The sequence below is a fragment of the Trichomycterus rosablanca genome, chromosome 14, assembly GCF_030014385.1.
Source record: "Trichomycterus rosablanca isolate fTriRos1 chromosome 14, fTriRos1.hap1, whole genome shotgun sequence".
NCBI classification, from domain to species: domain Eukaryota; kingdom Metazoa; phylum Chordata; class Actinopteri; order Siluriformes; family Trichomycteridae; genus Trichomycterus; species Trichomycterus rosablanca.
In genome coordinates this window covers 18,538,204-18,560,146 of record NC_086001.1, presented here as the reverse complement: position 1 = coordinate 18,560,146, position 21,943 = coordinate 18,538,204, and the positions used below count along the sequence as shown (strand labels likewise).

General features: G+C 37.8%; 1 protein-coding gene across 1 annotated transcript; it reads right to left on the bottom strand.

Annotated features, from left to right (window-relative positions):
* Positions 1–401: 401 nt before the first annotated feature.
* LOC134326544 (tripartite motif-containing protein 16-like) lies at positions 402–20,258 on the bottom strand. Its single transcript, XM_063008717.1, has 6 exons — positions 19,629–20,258; positions 19,416–19,511; positions 18,556–18,789; positions 17,908–18,067; positions 17,525–17,584; positions 402–1,182 (listed from the first exon to the last, which is right to left on the bottom strand). Exons 1-6 carry the CDS (start codon positions 20,217–20,219, stop codon positions 656–658), a joined length of 1,668 nt encoding a protein of 555 aa, XP_062864787.1. The 5' UTR covers positions 20,220–20,258; the 3' UTR covers positions 402–655.
* Between the last annotated feature and the right edge of the window lie 1,685 nt (positions 20,259–21,943).

Sequence of the window (21,943 nt, the reverse complement as noted above, 5' to 3'; positions counted from 1 at the left end):
ATTGTCACAAATCTGTACCCAAGCAACAAGCTGTAATTTATTTCTAGCACCACTAGATGGGAACGATCTCTGTACAACATTTTGAACTTCACTTTAAAAGTCAGTTCAATGTGTTTTACTGTAGTAAAAATGAAAGTATCAGCTGATCTTTAACCCAAACCAAACCATCAGGAATTTGTTGTTAGGAGCTGAGTTACATTACATCTTGTTCAATAGGTACAGATTTGTGACTTTATTATTATTAATGTATTTTTTATTCTTTTTAATACTATTTGCATTATTTTATTTGCATTTTTCATACTGTCCCACCTTTTCTGATTTGGGGTTATAACAGACTTGGGAAGAAAGAAGTTTGAGGTGAAAATGATCACATTTACCATTTTGTAATGTACAGAAATTTTCTCTTTTATGTTTTTAAATATTCAGTTTGTCTTTTATTTAATTTAGTTTTAATATCTGAATCCATTTAGATGATAAATGTTTAAGAAAAGAAGAAATCAGGAAAGGGGGTAAATACTTTTTCACAGCACTGAATAAATGGTGGTTAATAAATTGAAAAAGAAAATCTTCATAAATGTATCACTGCCTCACAGATTCTAAAATCACTCAAACAGTTTAATGTTACACTTTCATGTAAATTTGACATTTAATTTGTTCAATCTGACAGTTTCACTTCTGATCCATAATTAAGACCAAACCCCGGGTAGAGGAGCTGAGTGAACGTGGTCTGAACTCTGTGGAGGAGCTTCATTGTATCAGAGACGCTGTAGAAGGACAGAGTTCCTGCTTCATAATCCACATACACTCCTATTCTAGAGGAACTCGGCATTATGGGAATTTTTGTGTCTTTGTTATTGTGCAGGAATGAAAATCTGGATGGAGAACAGAACAAACTCCAGGACTGATCATTCCGTCCAAACAAACACTCATAACCACGTCCCTTCCTGCTGATGCTTTTATATGACACTGCTATAAAAACCCCATCATCCCCACTCAGCTCAACCTCCCAGTAACAGCGTCCACTCACACTCTCTCTACACAGAACCTGAGAGTAATTATCAAATCTATCTGGATGATCAGGATACGACTGTAATGTTCTACTGCAGGTCACCACTTTGTTCTCCTCAGACAGACGGAGGTTTTTATTTACTGTGTTTGGATCCAGTGTGAACCGACAAACATCTGGAGAGGAAACACAAAATAAACCAATTAACATAGAAGAGAGAGAGAGAGAGAGAGAGAGTGTACAGTATGTGTGTGTGTGTGTGTGTGTGTGTGTGTGTAGTGTTCGTGTGTACAGTGTGTGTGTGTGTACAGTGTGTGTGTGTGTGTAATTATACATAGCAACACACAATCCAAACACACACAAACCCTACACATACACACAATCACACACACATTACACAAACACTACACAAACACACACATTACACAAACACCACACACACAAACACACAAAATACACAAACACACATTACACATACACACAAATACTACACAAACACACATACACAATAAAAAACACTACAAAAATGCATACAAACCCTACACAATCACACAAACCCTACACATCACACAAACCCTACACAATCAAACAAACCCTACACATCACACAAACCCTACACAATCACACAAACCCTACACATCACACAAACCCTACACAATCACACAAACCCTACACATCACACAAACCCTACACAATCAAACAAACCCTACACATCACACAAACCCTACACAATCACACAAACCCTACACATCACACAAACCCTACACAATCACACAAACCCTACACAATCACACAAACCCTACACAATCAAACCCTACACAATCACACAAACCCTACACAATCAAACAAACCCTACACCATCACACAAACCCTACACAATCACACAAACACTACACAATCACACAAACCCTACACAATCACACAAACCCTACACAATCACACAAACCCTACACAATCACAGAAACCCTACACAATCAAACCCTACACAATCAAACACTACACAATCAAACCCTACACAATCACACAAACCCTACACAATCAAACAAACCCTACACAATCACACCCTACACAATCAAACACTACACGATCACACAAACCCTACACAATCAAACAAACCCTACACCATCACACAAACCCTACACAATCACACAAACCCTACACAATCAAACCCTACACAATCACACAAACCCTAAACAATCACACAAACCCTACACAGTCAAACACTACACAATCAAACCCTACACAATCACACAAACCCTACACAATTACACAAACCCTACACAATCACAAACCCTACACAATCAAACAAACCCTACACAATCACACAAACCCTACACAATCACACCCTACACAATCAAACACTACACAATCACACAAACCCTACACAATCAAACAAACCCTACACCATCACACAAACCCTACACAATCAAACACTACACAATCAAACCCTACACAATCACACAAACCCTACACAATCACACAAGCCCTACACAATCACACAAACCCTACACAATCAAACAAACCCTACACAATCACACGAACCCTACACAATCAAACCCTACACAATCAAACACTACACAATCACACAAACCCTACACAATCACTGCACAATCACACAAACTACACAATCACACAAACCCTACACAATCACACAAACCCTACACAATCAAACACTACACAATCACACAAACCCTACACAATCAAACCCTACACAATCAAACCCAACACAATCACACAAACCCTACACAATCACACAAACCCTACACAATCAAACAAACCCTACACAATCACACAAACCCTACACAATCACACAAACCCTACACAATCAAACACTACACAAACACTGCACAATCACACAAACCCTACACAATCACACAAACCCTACACAATCAAACAAACCCTACACAATCAAACACTACACAATCAAACACTACACAAACACTGCACAATCACACAAACCCTACACAATCACACAAACCCTACACAATCAAACAAACCCTACACAATCAAACACTACACAATCAAACACTACACAATCACACAAACCCTACACAATCAAACAAACCCTACACAATCACACAAACCCTACACAATCAAACACTACACAATTAAACATTACACGATCACACAAACCCTACACAATCAAACACTACACAAACACTGCACAATCACACAAACCCTACACAATCACACAAACCCTACACAATCAAACAAACCCTACACAATCACACAAACCCTACACAATCAAACACTACACGATCACACAAACCCTACACAATCAAACACTACACAAACACTGCACAATCACACAAACCCTACACAACCACACAAACCCTACACAATCAAACACTACACAATCACACAAACCCTACACAATCAAACACTACACAATCACACAAACCCTACACAATCACACACTACACAATCAAACACTACACAATAAAAAAAAACCTACACAATCACACAAACCCTACACAATCACACAAACCCTACACAATCACACAAACCCTACACAATCACACACTACACAATCACACAAAAACTACACAATCACACAAACCCTACACAATCAAACACTACACAATCACACAAACCCTACACAATCAAACACTACACAATCACACAAACCCTACACAATCACACACTACACAATCAAACACTACACAATAAAAAAAAACCTACACAATCACACAAACCCTACACAATCACACAAACCCTACACAATCACACAAACCCTACACAATCACACACTACACAATCAAACACTACACAATCAAACAAACCCAACACAATCACACAAACCCTACACAATCAAACACTACACAATCACACAAACCATACACAATCACACTAACCCTACACAATCACACACTACACAATCAAACACTACACAATTAAACAAACCCTACACAATCACACAAACCCTACACAATCAACCAAACCCTACACAATCACACAAACCCTACACCATCAAACAAACCCTACACAATCACACAAACCATACACAATCAAACAAACCCTACACAATCAAACATTACACAATCAAACACTACACAATCACACAAACCCTACACAATCAAACACTACACAATCACACAAACCCTACACAATCACACAAACCCTACACAATCAAACACTACACAATCAAGCAAACACTACACAATCACACAAAACCTACACAATCAAACCCTACACAATCGAACAAACCCTACACAATCAAACAATACACAATCACACAAACCCTACACCATCACACAAACCCTACACAATCAAATAAACCCTACACCATCACACAAACCCTACACAATAAAAAAAACCCTACACCATCACACAAACCCTACACAATCAAATAAACCCTACACCATCACAAAAACCCTACACAATCACACAAACCCTACACAATCACACAAACCCTACACCATCAAACAAACCCTACACAATCACACAAACCCTACACCATCAAACAAACCCTACACAATCACACAATCACACACACATTACACAAACACTACACAAACACACACATTACACAAACACCACACACACAAACACACAAAATACACAAACACACATTACACATACACAAAAATACTACACAAACACACATACACAATAAAAAACACTACAAAAATGCATACAAACCCTACACAATCACACAAACCCTACACAATCACACAAACCCTACACAATCAAACCCTACACAATCACACAAACCCTACACAATCAAACAAACCCTACACCATCACACAAACCCTACACAATCACACAAACCCTACACAATCAAACACTACACAATCACACAAACCCTACACAATCACACAAACCCTACACAATCACACAAACCCTACACAATCACAGAAACCCTACACAATCAAACCCTACACAATCAAACACTACACAATCAAACCCTACACAATCACACAAACCCTACACAATCAAACAAACCCTACACAATCAAACACTACACAATCAAACACTACACAATCACACAAACCCTACACAATCAAACAAACCCTACACAATCACACAAACCCTACACAATCAAACACTACACAATTAAACATTACACGATCACACAAACCCTACACAATCAAACACTACACAAACACTGCACAATCACACAAACCCTACACAATCACACAAACCCTACACAATCAAACAAACCCTACACAATCACACAAACCCTACACAATCAAACACTACACGATCACACAAACCCTACACAATCAAACACTACACAAACACTGCACAATCACACAAACCCTACACAACCACACAAACCCTACACAATCAAACACTACACAATCACACAAACCCTACACAATCAAACACTACACGATTAAAATCTACACAATCACACAAACCCTACACAATTACACAAACCCTACACAATCAAATACTACACAATCACACAAAAACTACACAATCACACAAACCCTACACAATCAAACACTACACAATCACACAAACCCTACACAATCAAACACTACACAATCACACAAACCCTACACAATCACACACTACACAATCAAACACTACACAATAAAAAAAAACCTACACAATCACACAAACCCTACACAAACCCTACACAATCACACAAACCCTACACAATCACACAAACCCTACACAATCACACACTACACAATCAAACACTACACAATCAAACAAACCCAACACAATCACACAAACCCTACACAATCAAACACTACACAATCACACAAACCATACACAATCACACTAACCCTACACAATCACACACTACACAATCAAACACTACACAATTAAACAAACCCTACACAATCACACAAACCCTACACAATCAACCAAACCCTACACAATCACACAAACCCTACACCATCAAACAAACCCTACACAATCACACAAACCATACACAATCAAACAAACCCTACACAATCAAACATTACACAATCAAACACTACACAATCACACAAACCCTACACAATCAAACACTACACAATCACACAAACCCTACACAATCACACAAACCCTACACAATAAAACACTACACAATCAAGCAAACACTACACAATCACACAAAACCTACACAATCAAACCCTACACAATCGAACAAACCCTACACAATCAAACAATACACAATCACACAAACCCTACACCATCACACAAACCCTACACAATCAAATAAACCCTACACCATCACACAAACCCTACACAATCAAAAAAACCCTACACCATCACACAAACCCTACACAATCAAATAAACCCTACAACATCACAAAAACCCTACACAATCACACAAACCCTACACAATCACACAAACCCTACACCATCAAACAAACCCTACACAATCACACAAACCCTACACCATCAAACAAACCCTACACAATCACACAATCACACACACATTACACAAACACTACACAAACACACACATTACACAAACACCACACACACAAACACACAAAATACACAAACACACATTACACATACACAAAAATACTACACAAACACACATACACAATAAAAAACACTACAAAAATGCATACAAACCCTACACAATCACACAAACCCTACACAATCACACAAACCCTACACAATCAAACCCTACACAATCACACAAACCCTACACAATCAAACAAACCCTACACCATCACACAAACCCTACACAATCACACAAACCCTACACAATCAAACACTACACAATCACACAAACCCTACACAATCACACAAACCCTACACAATCACACAAACCCTACACAATCACAGAAACCCTACACAATCAAACCCTACACAATCAAACACTACACAATCAAACCCTACACAATCACACAAACCCTACACAATCAAACAAACCCTACACAATCACACCCTACACAATCAAACACTACACGATCACACAAACCCTACACAATCAAACAAACCCTACACCATCACACAAACCCTACACAATCACACAAACCCTACACAATCAAACCCTACACAATCACACAAACCCTAAACAATCACACAAACCCTACACAGTCAAACACTACACAATCAAACCCTACACAATCACACAAACCCTACACAATTACACAAACCCTACACAATCACAAACCCTACACAATCAAACAAACCCTACACAATCACACAAACCCTACACAATCACACCCTACACAATCAAACACTACACAATCACACAAACCCTACACAATCAAACAAACCCTACACCATCACACAAACCCTACACAATCAAACACTACACAATCAAACCCTACACAATCACACAAACCCTACACAATCACACAAGCCCTACACAATCACACAAACCCTACACAATCAAACAAACCCTACACAATCACACGAACCCTACACAATCAAACCCTACACAAACAAACACTACACAATCACATAAACCCTACACAATCACTGCACAATCACACAAACTACACAATCACACAAACCCTACACAATCACACAAACCCTACAAAATCACACAAACCCTACACAATCAAACACTACACAATCACACAAACCCTACACAATCAAACAAACCCTACACCATCACACAAACCCTACACAATCAAACACTACACAATCAAACACTACACAATCACACAAACCCTACATAATCACACAAACCCTACACAATCACACAAACCCTACACAATCAAACACTACACAATCACACAAACCCTACACAATCACACAAACCCTACACAATCAACCAAACCCTACACAATCACACAAACCCTACACCATCAAACAAACCCTACACAATCACACAAACCATACACAATCAAACAAACCCTACACAATCAAACATTACACAATCAAACACTACACAATCACACAAACCCTACACAATCAAACACTACACAATCACACAAACCCTACACAATCACACAAACCCTACACAATCAAACACTACACAATCAAGCAAACACTACACAATCACACAAAACCTACACAATCAAACCCTACACAATCGAACAAACCCTACACAATCAAACAATACACAATCACACAAACCCTACACCATCACACAAACCCTACACAATCAAATAAACCCTACACCATCACACAAACCCTACACAATAAAAAAAACCCTACACCATCACACAAACCCTACACAATCAAATAAACCCTACACCATCACAAAAACCCTACACAATCACACAAACCCTACACAATCACACAAACCCTACACCATCAAACAAACCCTACACAATCACACAAACCCTACACCATCAAACAAACCCTACACAATCACACAATCACACACACATTACACAAACACTACACAAACACACACATTACACAAACACCACACACACAAACACACAAAATACACAAACACACATTACACATACACAAAAATACTACACAAACACACATACACAATAAAAAACACTACAAAAATGCATACAAACCCTACACAATCACACAAACCCTACACAATCACACAAACCCTACACAATCAAACCCTACACAATCACACAAACCCTACACAATCAAACAAACCCTACACCATCACACAAACCCTACACAATCACACAAACCCTACACAATCAAACACTACACAATCACACAAACCCTACACAATCACACAAACCCTACACAATCACACAAACCCTACACAATCACAGAAACCCTACACAATCAAACCCTACACAATCAAACACTACACAATCAAACCCTACACAATCACACAAACCCTACACAATCAAACAAACCCTACACAATCAAACACTACACAATCAAACACTACACAATCACACAAACCCTACACAATCAAACAAACCCTACACAATCACACAAACCCTACACAATCAAACACTACACAATTAAACATTACACGATCACACAAACCCTACACAATCAAACACTACACAAACACTGCACAATCACACAAACCCTACACAATCACACAAACCCTACACAATCAAACAAACCCTACACAATCACACAAACCCTACACAATCAAACACTACACGATCACACAAACCCTACACAATCAAACACTACACAAACACTGCACAATCACACAAACCCTACACAACCACACAAACCCTACACAATCAAACACTACACAATCACACAAACCCTACACAATCAAACACTACACGATTAAAATCTACACAATCACACAAACCCTACACAATTACACAAACCCTACACAATCAAATACTACACAATCACACAAAAACTACACAATCACACAAACCCTACACAATCAAACACTACACAATCACACAAACCCTACACAATCAAACACTACACAATCACACAAACCCTACACAATCACACACTACACAATCAAACACTACACAATAAAAAAAAACCTACACAATCACACAAACCCTACACAAACCCTACACAATCACACAAACCCTACACAATCACACAAACCCTACACAATCACACACTACACAATCAAACACTACACAATCAAACAAACCCAACACAATCACACAAACCCTACACAATCAAACACTACACAATCACACAAACCATACACAATCACACTAACCCTACACAATCACACACTACACAATCAAACACTACACAATTAAACAAACCCTACACAATCACACAAACCCTACACAATCAACCAAACCCTACACAATCACACAAACCCTACACCATCAAACAAACCCTACACAATCACACAAACCATACACAATCAAACAAACCCTACACAATCAAACATTACACAATCAAACACTACACAATCACACAAACCCTACACAATCAAACACTACACAATCACACAAACCCTACACAATCACACAAACCCTACACAATCAAACACTACACAATCAAGCAAACACTACACAATCACACAAAACCTACACAATCAAACCCTACACAATCGAACAAACCCTACACAATCAAACAATACACAATCACACAAACCCTACACCATCACACAAACCCTACACAATCAAATAAACCCTACACCATCACACAAACCCTACACAATCAAAAAAACCCTACACCATCACACAAACCCTACACAATCAAATAAACCCTACAACATCACAAAAACCCTACACAATCACACAAACCCTACACAATCACACAAACCCTACACCATCAAACAAACCCTACACAATCACACAAACCCTACACCATCAAACAAACCCTACACAATCACACAATCACACACACATTACACAAACACTACACAAACACACACATTACACAAACACCACACACACAAACACACAAAATACACAAACACACATTACACATACACAAAAATACTACACAAACACACATACACAATAAAAAACACTACAAAAATGCATACAAACCCTACACAATCACACAAACCCTACACAATCACACAAACCCTACACAATCAAACCCTACACAATCACACAAACCCTACACAATCAAACAAACCCTACACCATCACACAAACCCTACACAATCACACAAACCCTACACAATCAAACACTACACAATCACACAAACCCTACACAATCACACAAACCCTACACAATCACACAAACCCTACACAATCACAGAAACCCTACACAATCAAACCCTACACAATCAAACACTACACAATCAAACCCTACACAATCACACAAACCCTACACAATCAAACAAACCCTACACAATCACACCCTACACAATCAAACACTACACGATCACACAAACCCTACACAATCAAACAAACCCTACACCATCACACAAACCCTACACAATCACACAAACCCTACACAATCAAACCCTACACAATCACACAAACCCTAAACAATCACACAAACCCTACACAGTCAAACACTACACAATCAAACCCTACACAATCACACAAACCCTACACAATTACACAAACCCTACACAATCACAAACCCTACACAATCAAACAAACCCTACACAATCACACAAACCCTACACAATCACACCCTACACAATCAAACACTACACAATCACACAAACCCTACACAATCAAACAAACCCTACACCATCACACAAACCCTACACAATCAAACACTACACAATCAAACCCTACACAATCACACAAACCCTACACAATCACACAAGCCCTACACAATCACACAAACCCTACACAATCAAACAAACCCTACACAATCACACGAACCCTACACAATCAAACCCTACACAAACAAACACTACACAATCACATAAACCCTACACAATCACTGCACAATCACACAAACTACACAATCACACAAACCCTACACAATCACACAAACCCTACAAAATCACACAAACCCTACACAATCAAACACTACACAATCACACAAACCCTACACAATCAAACAAACCCTACACCATCACACAAACCCTACACAATCAAACACTACACAATCAAACACTACACAATCACACAAACCCTACATAATCACACAAACCCTACACAATCACACAAACCCTACACAATTAAACACTACACAATCACACAAACCCTACACAATCAAACAAACCCTACACAATCACACAAACCCTACACCATCAAACTAACCCTACACAATCACACAAACCCTACACAATCAAACAAACCCTACACAATCAAATATTACACAATCAAACACTACACAATCACACAAACCCAACACAATCACACAAACCTTACACAATCAAACACTACACAATCACACAAACCCTACACAATCGAACAAACCCTACACAATCAAACACTACACAATCACACAAACCCTACACCATCACACAAACCCTACACAATCAAATAAACCCTACACCATCACACAAACCCTACACAATCAAATAAACCCTACACCATCACACAAACCCTACACAATCACACAAACCCTACACCATCAAACAAACCCTACACAATCACACAAACCCTACACAGTCACACAAACACTACACAATCAAACAAACCCTACACAATCACACAAACCCTAAACAATCAAACAAACCCTACACAATACACACACTACTCAAACACAAATATTACTCAAACACACACACACTACTCAAACACACAAATACTGCACAAACACACACATACTACTCAAACACACAAATACTGCTCAAACACAAATATTACTCAAACACACACAAATACTGCTCAAACACACACATACTACTCAAACACACAAATACTGCTCAAACACACACATACTACTCAAACACAAATATTACTCAAAAACACAAATACTGCTCAAACACACACACATACTACTCAAACACACAAATACTGCTCACACAAATACTGCTCAAACACACATACTACTCAAACACACAAATACTGCTCAAACACACACATATACTACTCAAACACACACACATACTACTCAAACACACAAATACTGCTCACACAAATACTGCTCAAACACACACATACTACTCAAACACACAAATACTGCTCAAACACAAATATTACTCAAACACACACAAATACTGCTCAAACACACACATACTACTCAAACACACACATACTACTCAAACACACAAATACTGCACAAACACACACATACTACTCAAACACACAAATACTGCTCAAACACAAATATTACTTAAACACACACAAATACTGCTCAAACACACACATACTACTCAAACACACAAATACTGCTCAAACACACACATACTACTCAAACACACAAATACTGCTCAAACACACACATACTACTACTCAAACACACAAATACTGCTCAAACACAAATATTACTCAAACACACACAAATACTGCTCAAACACACACATACTACTCAAACACACAAATACTACTCAAACACACACATACTACTCAAACACAAATATTACTCAAACACACAAATACTGCTCAAACACACACATACTACTCAAACACAAATATTACTCAAACACACAAATACTGCTCAAACACAAATATTACTCAAACACACACAAATACTGCTCAAACACACACATACTACTCAAACACACAAATACTGCTCAAACACACACATATACTACTCAAACACACACATACTACTCAAACATACACATATACTACTCAAACACACACACATACTACTCAAACACACAAACACTGCTCACACAAATACTGCTCAAACACACACATACTACTCAAACACACAAATACTGCTCAAACACACACATATACTACTCAAACACACACATACTACTCAAACACACACATACTACTCAAACACACAAATACTGCTTAAACACACACATACTACTCAAACACACATACTACTCAAACACACAAATATTACTCAAACACACAAATACTGTTCAAACACACACATACTACTCAAACACACACATACTACTCAAACACACAAATATTACTCAAACACACAAATACTGCTCAAACACACACATACTACTCAAACACACACATACTACTCAAACACACACATACTGCTCAAACACACAAATACTGCACAAACACACACATACTATTCAAACACACACATACTACTCAAACACACAAATACTGCTCAAACACACACACACTACTCAAACACACAAATACTGCTCAAACACACACATACTACTTAAACACACAAATACTACTCAAACACACAAATACTACTCAAACACAAATATTACTTGTAGTATTGTACACTACACAAACACACACATTTGTTACAAACACTACACAAACAAACACACAAATACATTACACAAGCACAGACAAACCCTACACATACTCACACAGACACTACACAAATACACAGACACCAACATTTACAAATGCACACAAATGCTACACAAACTAATGAAAACTACACAAACACACAAATGTTACACAAACACACAAAAACACTACACAGACATATAGAAACACCCCACAAACATGACACATTCACAAACAGTACACAGACACACACCAGCAACATACAATCCAACAACAAACACAACGTCATGCTAATAAAGCTTTTTGAATTGTGTTTCAGTGTGTGTGTGTGTGTGTGTGTGCACATATGAGTGTGTGTGTGTCTGTTAATGTGTGTGTAAGTGTGAATGTGTGTAAACGTGTGTGAGAGGGTGTGTCTGTGTAAACACACAAATACTACTCAAACACACAAATACTGCTCAAACACACACATACTGCTCAAACACACAAATACTGCACAAACACACAAATACTGCTCAAACACACACATACTGCTCAAACACACACATACTACTCAAACACACACATACTGCTCAAACACACACATACTACTCAAACACACAAATACTACTCAAACACACAAATACTGCTCAAACACACACATACTACTCAAACACACACATACTGCTCAAACACACAAATACTGCACAAACACACACACACTACTCAAACACACAAATACTGCTCAAACACACACACTACTCAAACACACAAATACTGCACAAACACACAAATACTGCTCAAACACACACATACTGCTCAAACACACAAATACTGCACAAACACACAAATACTGCTCAAACACACACATACTGCTCAAACACACACATACTACTCAAACACACAAATACTACTCAAACACACACATACTGCTCAAACACACACATACTACTCAAACACACACATATTGCACAAACACACACACACTACTCAAACACACAAATACTGCTCAAACACACACATACTACTCAAACACACAAATACTGCTCAAACACACACATACTACTCAAACACACAAATACTGCTCAAACACAAATATTACTCAAACACACAAATACTGCTCAAACACACACATACTACTCAAACACAAATACTGCTCAATCACACACATACTGCTCAAACACACAAATACTGCACAAACACACAAATACTGCTCAAACACACACATACTACTCAAACACACAAATACTGCTCAAACACACACATACTACTTAAACACACAAATACTGCTCAAACACAAATATTACTCAAACACACAAATACTGCTCAAACACACACATACTACTCAAACACACAAAAACTGCTCAAACACAAATATTACTCAAACACACAAATACTGCTCAAACACACACATACTACTCAAACACACAAATACTGCTCAAACACACACATACTACTCAAACACACAAATACTGCTCAAACACACACATACTACTCAAACACACAAATACTACTCAAACACACACATACTACTCAAACACACACATACTACTCAAACACACAAATACTGCTCAAACACACACATACTACTCAAACACACAAATACTGCTCAAACACACATACTACTCAAACACACAAATACTGCTCACACACATACTACTCAAACACACACATACTACTCAAATACACACACACTACTCAAACACACACACACTACTCAAACACACACATACTACTCAAACACACAAATACTGCTCAAACACACACATACTACTCAAACACACAAATACTGCTCAAACACACATACTACTCAAACACACAAATACTGCTCACACACATACTACTCAAACACACACATACTACTCAAACACACAAATACTGCTCAAACACACACATACTACTCAAACACACAAATACTGCTCAAACACACATACTACTCAAACACACAAATACTGCTCACACACATACTACTCAAACACACACATACTACTCAAACACACACATACTACTCAAACACACACATACTACTCAAACACACACATACTACTTAAACACACACATACTACTTAAACACACAAATACTACTCAAACACAAATATTACTTGTAGTATTGTACACTACACAAACACACACATTTGTTACAAACACTACACAAACAAACACACAAATACATTACACAAGCACAGACAAACCCTACACATACTCACACAGACACTACACAAATACACAGACACCAACATCTACAAATGCACACAAATGCTACACAAACTAATGAAAACTACACAAACACACAAATGTTACACAAACACACAAAAACACTACACAGACATATAGAAACACCCCACAAACATGACACATTCACAAACAGTACACAGACACACACCAGCAACATACAATCCAACAACAAACACAACGTCATGCTAATAAAGCTTTTTGAATTGTGTTTCAGTGTGTGTGTGTGTGCACATATGAGTGTGTGTGTGTCTGTTAATGTGTGTGTAAGTGTGAATGTGTGTAAACGTGTGTGAGAGGGTGTGTCTGTGTAAATGTGTGTTGGTGTATGTTAGTGTGTGTGTGTGTGTGTGTGTGTGTGTGTGTGTGTGTGTGTGTGTGGTTTTTTTAAGGGTTTCTGTGACTGACTCATTCAACTGGCCCACGACGACCAATCCACTTTTGGAAAAACTCAGGGAACGTGCCAGCTTTCCTAGTGGATTGGTCGTCGTGGGCCAGTTGAATGGCCCCCAAGGTCTCCCGATCTGACCCCCTTAGACTTTTATCTTTGGGGTCATCTGAAGGCAATTGTCTATGCTGTGAAAATACGAGATGTGCAGCACCTGAAACTACGGATACTGGAAGCCTGTGCTAGCATTTCTTCTGCGGTGTTGCTATCAGTGTGTGAAGAGTGGGAGAAGAGGGTTGCATTGACAATCCAACACAATGGGCAGCACTTTGAACACATTTTATAAGTGGTCAGAAACTTGTAAATAACTCATGAAAGAATAAAGTTAAAACCAAGCACACCATTGTTTTTCTTGTGAAATTCTCAATAAGTTTGATGTGTCACATGACCCTCTTCCCATTGAAAAAACTAAAGTTGGATACAAAATGGCCGACTTCAAAATGGCCGCCATGGTCACCACCCATCTTGAAAAGTTTTCCCCCCTCCCATATACTAATGTGCCACAAACAGGAAGTTAATATTACCAACCATTCCCATTTTATTTAGGTGTATCCATATAAATGGCCCACCCTGTATATCAGAAAAAGTTACAAAGTCAATCCTAAGATTTTAGTACTTTAGCGAACCACAGTAAGAGCCATGATCTCTAAATGACACTTGGAACAGTTAAGATTGCTTCAGGAGCTCATCAATGTCTTATCAAGGAAAACATACAAGAACCCAGACAAACATTTAGGAAACCGCAGGACCTGCTGACCTCAATTTAAATCTGATTTAATGATTCCAGTATTAGAAGGAAACTGAGCACAAATAAAATCCATGGGAGAGTCACAGGGTAAAATCACTGTTAACTAAGAGGAACATAAAGCCTCGCCTCTCATTTACCAATATAAGAACCTTAATGACCCTCAAGCTTTTTGGTGATGATGTTCTGTGAACTGATGAGTCAGAATTCTTATACTTGCAATGAAGCTAAAACAGCATTTTACAATAAAAACATCTTACTAACAGTCAGTCATGGTGGTGGTTGTGTGATGGTGTTTCAGGACTAAAGAAGAACGTTTGGTCATCAGTTCATGATTTAAAGATTAAACACTCGTGCAATATAGAAACACAACAATTCCATATAACAAGAGCAGATCTGTGTTAAAAGGAAATAAAGTTTAGGTTTTGGACTTAATCAGATTTAGACTTAAACCAGACTGAGCTGCTGTAGCATCTGAACTAGTAACCTGTGACAAATATGTAAAAATACAGATAACTGGGGGGGTGCAAATACTTTTTCACTGCACTGTGTATGTTTGTGTGATTGTGAGAAACTTACAGTGTAGAAAATCTTCTCTGATTTCACCTTCAGGAGGTGAAGTAATCCAGACTTTCTTCACTGCAGAAAGAGTAACAGTACAATCACTTATCACAGTAAATGCATATTTGCACCAGAAATTGTCGCAGGTACCGCCAGTAAGAAGTTTGGCATGTTCTCCTAGTGTTCGTCTAAAGTGACCTTAATTCTAAGTTACTGACCAAGTGTGAGTGTATTTCATTCAACCCTGGACTCACTGTGACCATGACCAGTACTGGGATAATGAGTAACTGAATGATGTTGTTAGATGTAAAATGTTCATGTTGGTGGATTTGATTGTTTTGTTTGATGTTTGAGTACCGAAGCATTTTGGAGACAATGGAACACTGAGGGCTTGAACTCACCTTCATCTGGTATCTTCTCACACTGCTCTTTCCAGAATTCTTCTACTTTCTCTCTCAGCTGAGATACAGACTTTGTAACATCATCAAATGAGAGGAAAGGACTGATTGTGATGGCGGCTGATTCAGCAGATCCAGCAGGAGCCGAGAGAGACTGAAAATTCTACATCCAGACAGATAATGTTCACAGAATTAGATTAAACTAATAAAATAATAAACTTGAGCCTGTAAAACTGTTGAAAATAGTCGGTACAAGGACAAATTTAGAAAAATGTTCCAAAAACATCTTAAACAGATAATCCAGCTGTGTTTGGGTATAAAAGAAGCATTCAGGTACAAACCAGTTTTTATGAGCAACGACTCTAAAATGCATTATTAAATAATCCTACAGTTTAAACACAACATTCTTCATCAAGCAACACAAGCCCTGTTATTTCACTACCTGTCCACTAGAGGCACCATTACCTAAATATTGAACCCAATCTTTTATTGTCTGCATCACATGTTTCTAAAACCAGCAGATGTTTACAAGTCACAAAATACTATTTCTTATCTTTTTGTTGTTACTGTCATCAAGTTTTTTAACATTCTGAACATATTTTATTACTTGGACTGGTGCAGCAATAATATAATAATTATTAGTGCTGATACCTGGAGGAAATGGACGGGATCCTCTGTGTGTGAAAGCTGTTCCAGTTCAGCATCTTTCCTCTTCAGCTCTACAATCTGCTGGTCCACCTGCTTCAGGACTTTTTCAGCTCGACTTACTTCTGCTGTCTCTTGATCTCTGATCAGATCTTTTAGCTCAGAGCATCTTCTGTTAATTGAGTTGATTAGTTCAGTACAGATCCTCTCAATGTTCTTCACTGCTGTCTGTGCAGAACACTGTTAGAGGATTCAGAAAAAGGAAACTTTCAAACTCCAGCACTTCTTCAGTGTTCATCATCACTTTATATTTACTGCATTTATCAGCATGTTATATTTCCTCACAGATTTTCAATACAACACAATGCTCCTGTATGTCCCTAATTTAAAATTATATGTGTGGATTAAATCTAATGAAACCTAAAAACACCATGTATACTGTAAAATGTGCTGGTGGTAGCATGGTGTTACAGAAATTGTTTTGAGTATCAGGAAACAGCAGCCTGGCCAGGACTGGGAAATTCAATGTAGTGATCTTCTCAAGTCTTTACCAGAAATCTTATACAGTCATTTATGTTCAAGCATCTTCATCCAAAGCAACAATCAATAATCTTTTTGGGTGGCTCAGTCAAAGTCCTAATCTGATCTTATCACCCTTATAATTATTAGCACAACCTCAGAATTGCTGTACTGCATCAATCACCAACTAACCAGGCAGAATTGAAAGATTTCTTTTAAATTCATGAACAAAAATGCTCCATCACTTGCAAAGTTACCTGAGATATAAAATATCTCATTGTTATGGAGATTGGTTTAATGGAGGAGAGTCGGACTGATACTGAGAGCTTTTTGTTTATAAAACTTACCTTGTGAGACTCCACAGCGTTTATCAGCTCACAAAGTTCCTTCTCTCTGTTCTGGATTTTCTCCTGGAATTTTCTCTGGATCTCCAGCAGCTGCTTCTACACAGAATAACAATTCAGAATTTACTTGTATTGTGTACGAGCACCACATAAACAACGTCAGTGTAAATGCTAATGAGTTGTTACTTGTTAAAGAGAGCTGTATAATATTTTTACCTGTTTCTCAGTTCTTTCTGCTGCAGCTGATATTGTATCATGTCCTTTATGATTGTCTAGCATACACAACGTGCAGATACACTGCTGATCAGTACGACAGTAAACCTCCAGCAGTTTATTATGCTGAGAGCAGATCTGATCCTGGAGTCGTCTGGAGGCTTCAACCAGCTTGTGATTCTTAAAAGCATTAGATTTATAATGAGGCTGAAGGTGAGTTTCACAGAAAGAGGCCAAACACACCAGACAGGATTTTACTGCTTTGGATTTTCTCTCAGTACAGTAATCACACTCCACATCTTCAGGTCCAGCAGAACAGTGACCAGGACGTGGAGCTTGAAGTTCTGTTTTCTTCAGTTTCTCCACAACTCCAGCCAGCATGGTGTTTCTACTCACTTCAGGTCTTGGAGTGAAGTATTTTCTACACTGTGGACAGCTGTATGTTCCCTTATCATCCTCCTGATCCCAGCAGTTATTAATACACACCATACAGAAACTGTGTCCACATGATGTAGTTACTGGATCCTTCAGTGTTTCCAGACAGACTGAACAGCAGAACTCATCCTGAGTTACTGATATTTTGGATTCAGCCATTTTTCTACACGTAAACAGAAACACCAGTAAACACAGCAAGTTATTTACAGCATCTCAGACTTCCTGGTTTAGTTTGTGAGCGTTATGTTCATGTTTCTCGATTTTTGTTTATTATGCTGTGGGACTTTTAATTTGCAATGTTGTTGTAGTAAGTAGTACAAGTGACTAGTTAACTACTACAACCTTCGTCTTATCAAAACTTGCATTTCTTAATTGTTGTTAATCTTTTATATTTTATTATTACTGTACTGTTACTGTAGTACATTTTATAATTCGTTACTGTACCCATGCTGTATGACTTTTATAATGTGGTTGTATTAACTAGTACAAGTGACTAGTTAACTACTACATCCTTGGTTATATGAAAAATTTTTGTTCTACTTTTAATTCTTTATTACTGTACCCACACTGTAGGGTTTGTTTCTGTAATGTAAGTGTAATGGGTGGTACATAGGGCTGGGCGATATGGATCAAAAATTATATCTCGATATTTTTTTCTGAATGGCGATATACGATATATATCTCGATATTTTTTTTATCCCATAAGGTAATAACAAAAAGACACTTCTGAGACAAAGCTACATTTTCCAATTTTTTTACAGGTACTTTTATTAATATTTATGCTGGGGAAGCTTCACACAAGAATTATTTTTCCTTAAAAAAAAAAGAAAAAAAAGAAAAGAGCTATTCTAAGAAAAGTAGTTTTCTAAGGCATCTCCTGTTGTGTAATGTGAATCACAAATATATTGTCTGGTCCTTTAAGAATGTTAAGTGTACTATAGGGCGCAGGGAGCGAGTGTGTAGGGAAGATGTTGGAATGACACGGTTTCCGGCTGAGCTTGTGCGACATTAAAAGTAAAACCCCGTTAAAGTAAACCCCTCTTTAACCACCCACCCCCACATGTTTGGACTTTATACATTATTTTATGTATATGTCGCCACAACATTAACATTTACATTAATATTTTCTTTTACTGTATAGAACTCAGTTCTGTAATACAGGCAGAACTAATCGTTCATGTTACTGTGTAACTATTACAACATTTAATGTATTTTAATCAGCGTTATGCTTCATGCACTTTATTATTATTTAACAGCTTTATTTGTTGTTTAATTGCTGTTTGCTCCTTGTTTACTGCAGAGTTAGTTCATGCAATTTAATAATGTTTGGTTGTTTATTGGCCGACAACAAGAAATACTATAATAGAAGATAAATAAATAAATGACGTGTCGGACGTCGGGCGATCGTCCAGTATAACACGACCACGTACAACATCCAGTACAGAAATCACTCCCATAATGTTTGATTTTTACAGATAGAGCAAATATATGCACATCACATATACAAACACAAGTTAGAACAACAGGAGACGCACCGCTACGTTATTATTACTTTCTCAACACTTGCATGATTTATACTGTTTATATATGAAGTAAATACGTGCATGTCAGCGCGTGCATGCGCTTGTATTGGTTTTTGAAACGAATAACGACTCGTTTTCTTGTTTTTTAACTTTGGGATTTGAAGTGAAAAACGAATGAAGGTACACGGAGCTGGAACCTTTTGTCTGGACTTGTTTTCGGCGTTCTCTACAGAATACATTATTCTGCTGCTCATCTGACACTTTGAATTCGAACCATCTCCAAATAATTCCAAAAAGAGTCATTATTTTTCTTTTTAGTAAGCAGCTCCTCCTCGATAGCTTCTGTCATGTCTTTATCCG

Coding starts and splice junctions, on each gene's coding strand:
- LOC134326544 (XM_063008717.1), bottom strand. CDS start 20,219: ATGGCTGAATCCAAAATATCAGTAACTCAGGATGAGTTCTGCTGTTCA. Junction 19,512..19,628: donor CAGAAAGAACTGAGAAACAG/GTAAAAATATTA, acceptor TATTCTGTGTAG/AAGCAGCTGCTGGAGATCCA. Junction 1,183..17,524: donor CAGAGAAGATTTTCTACACT/GTAAGTTTCTCA, acceptor TTTCCTCTCCAG/ATGTTTGTCGGTTCACACTG.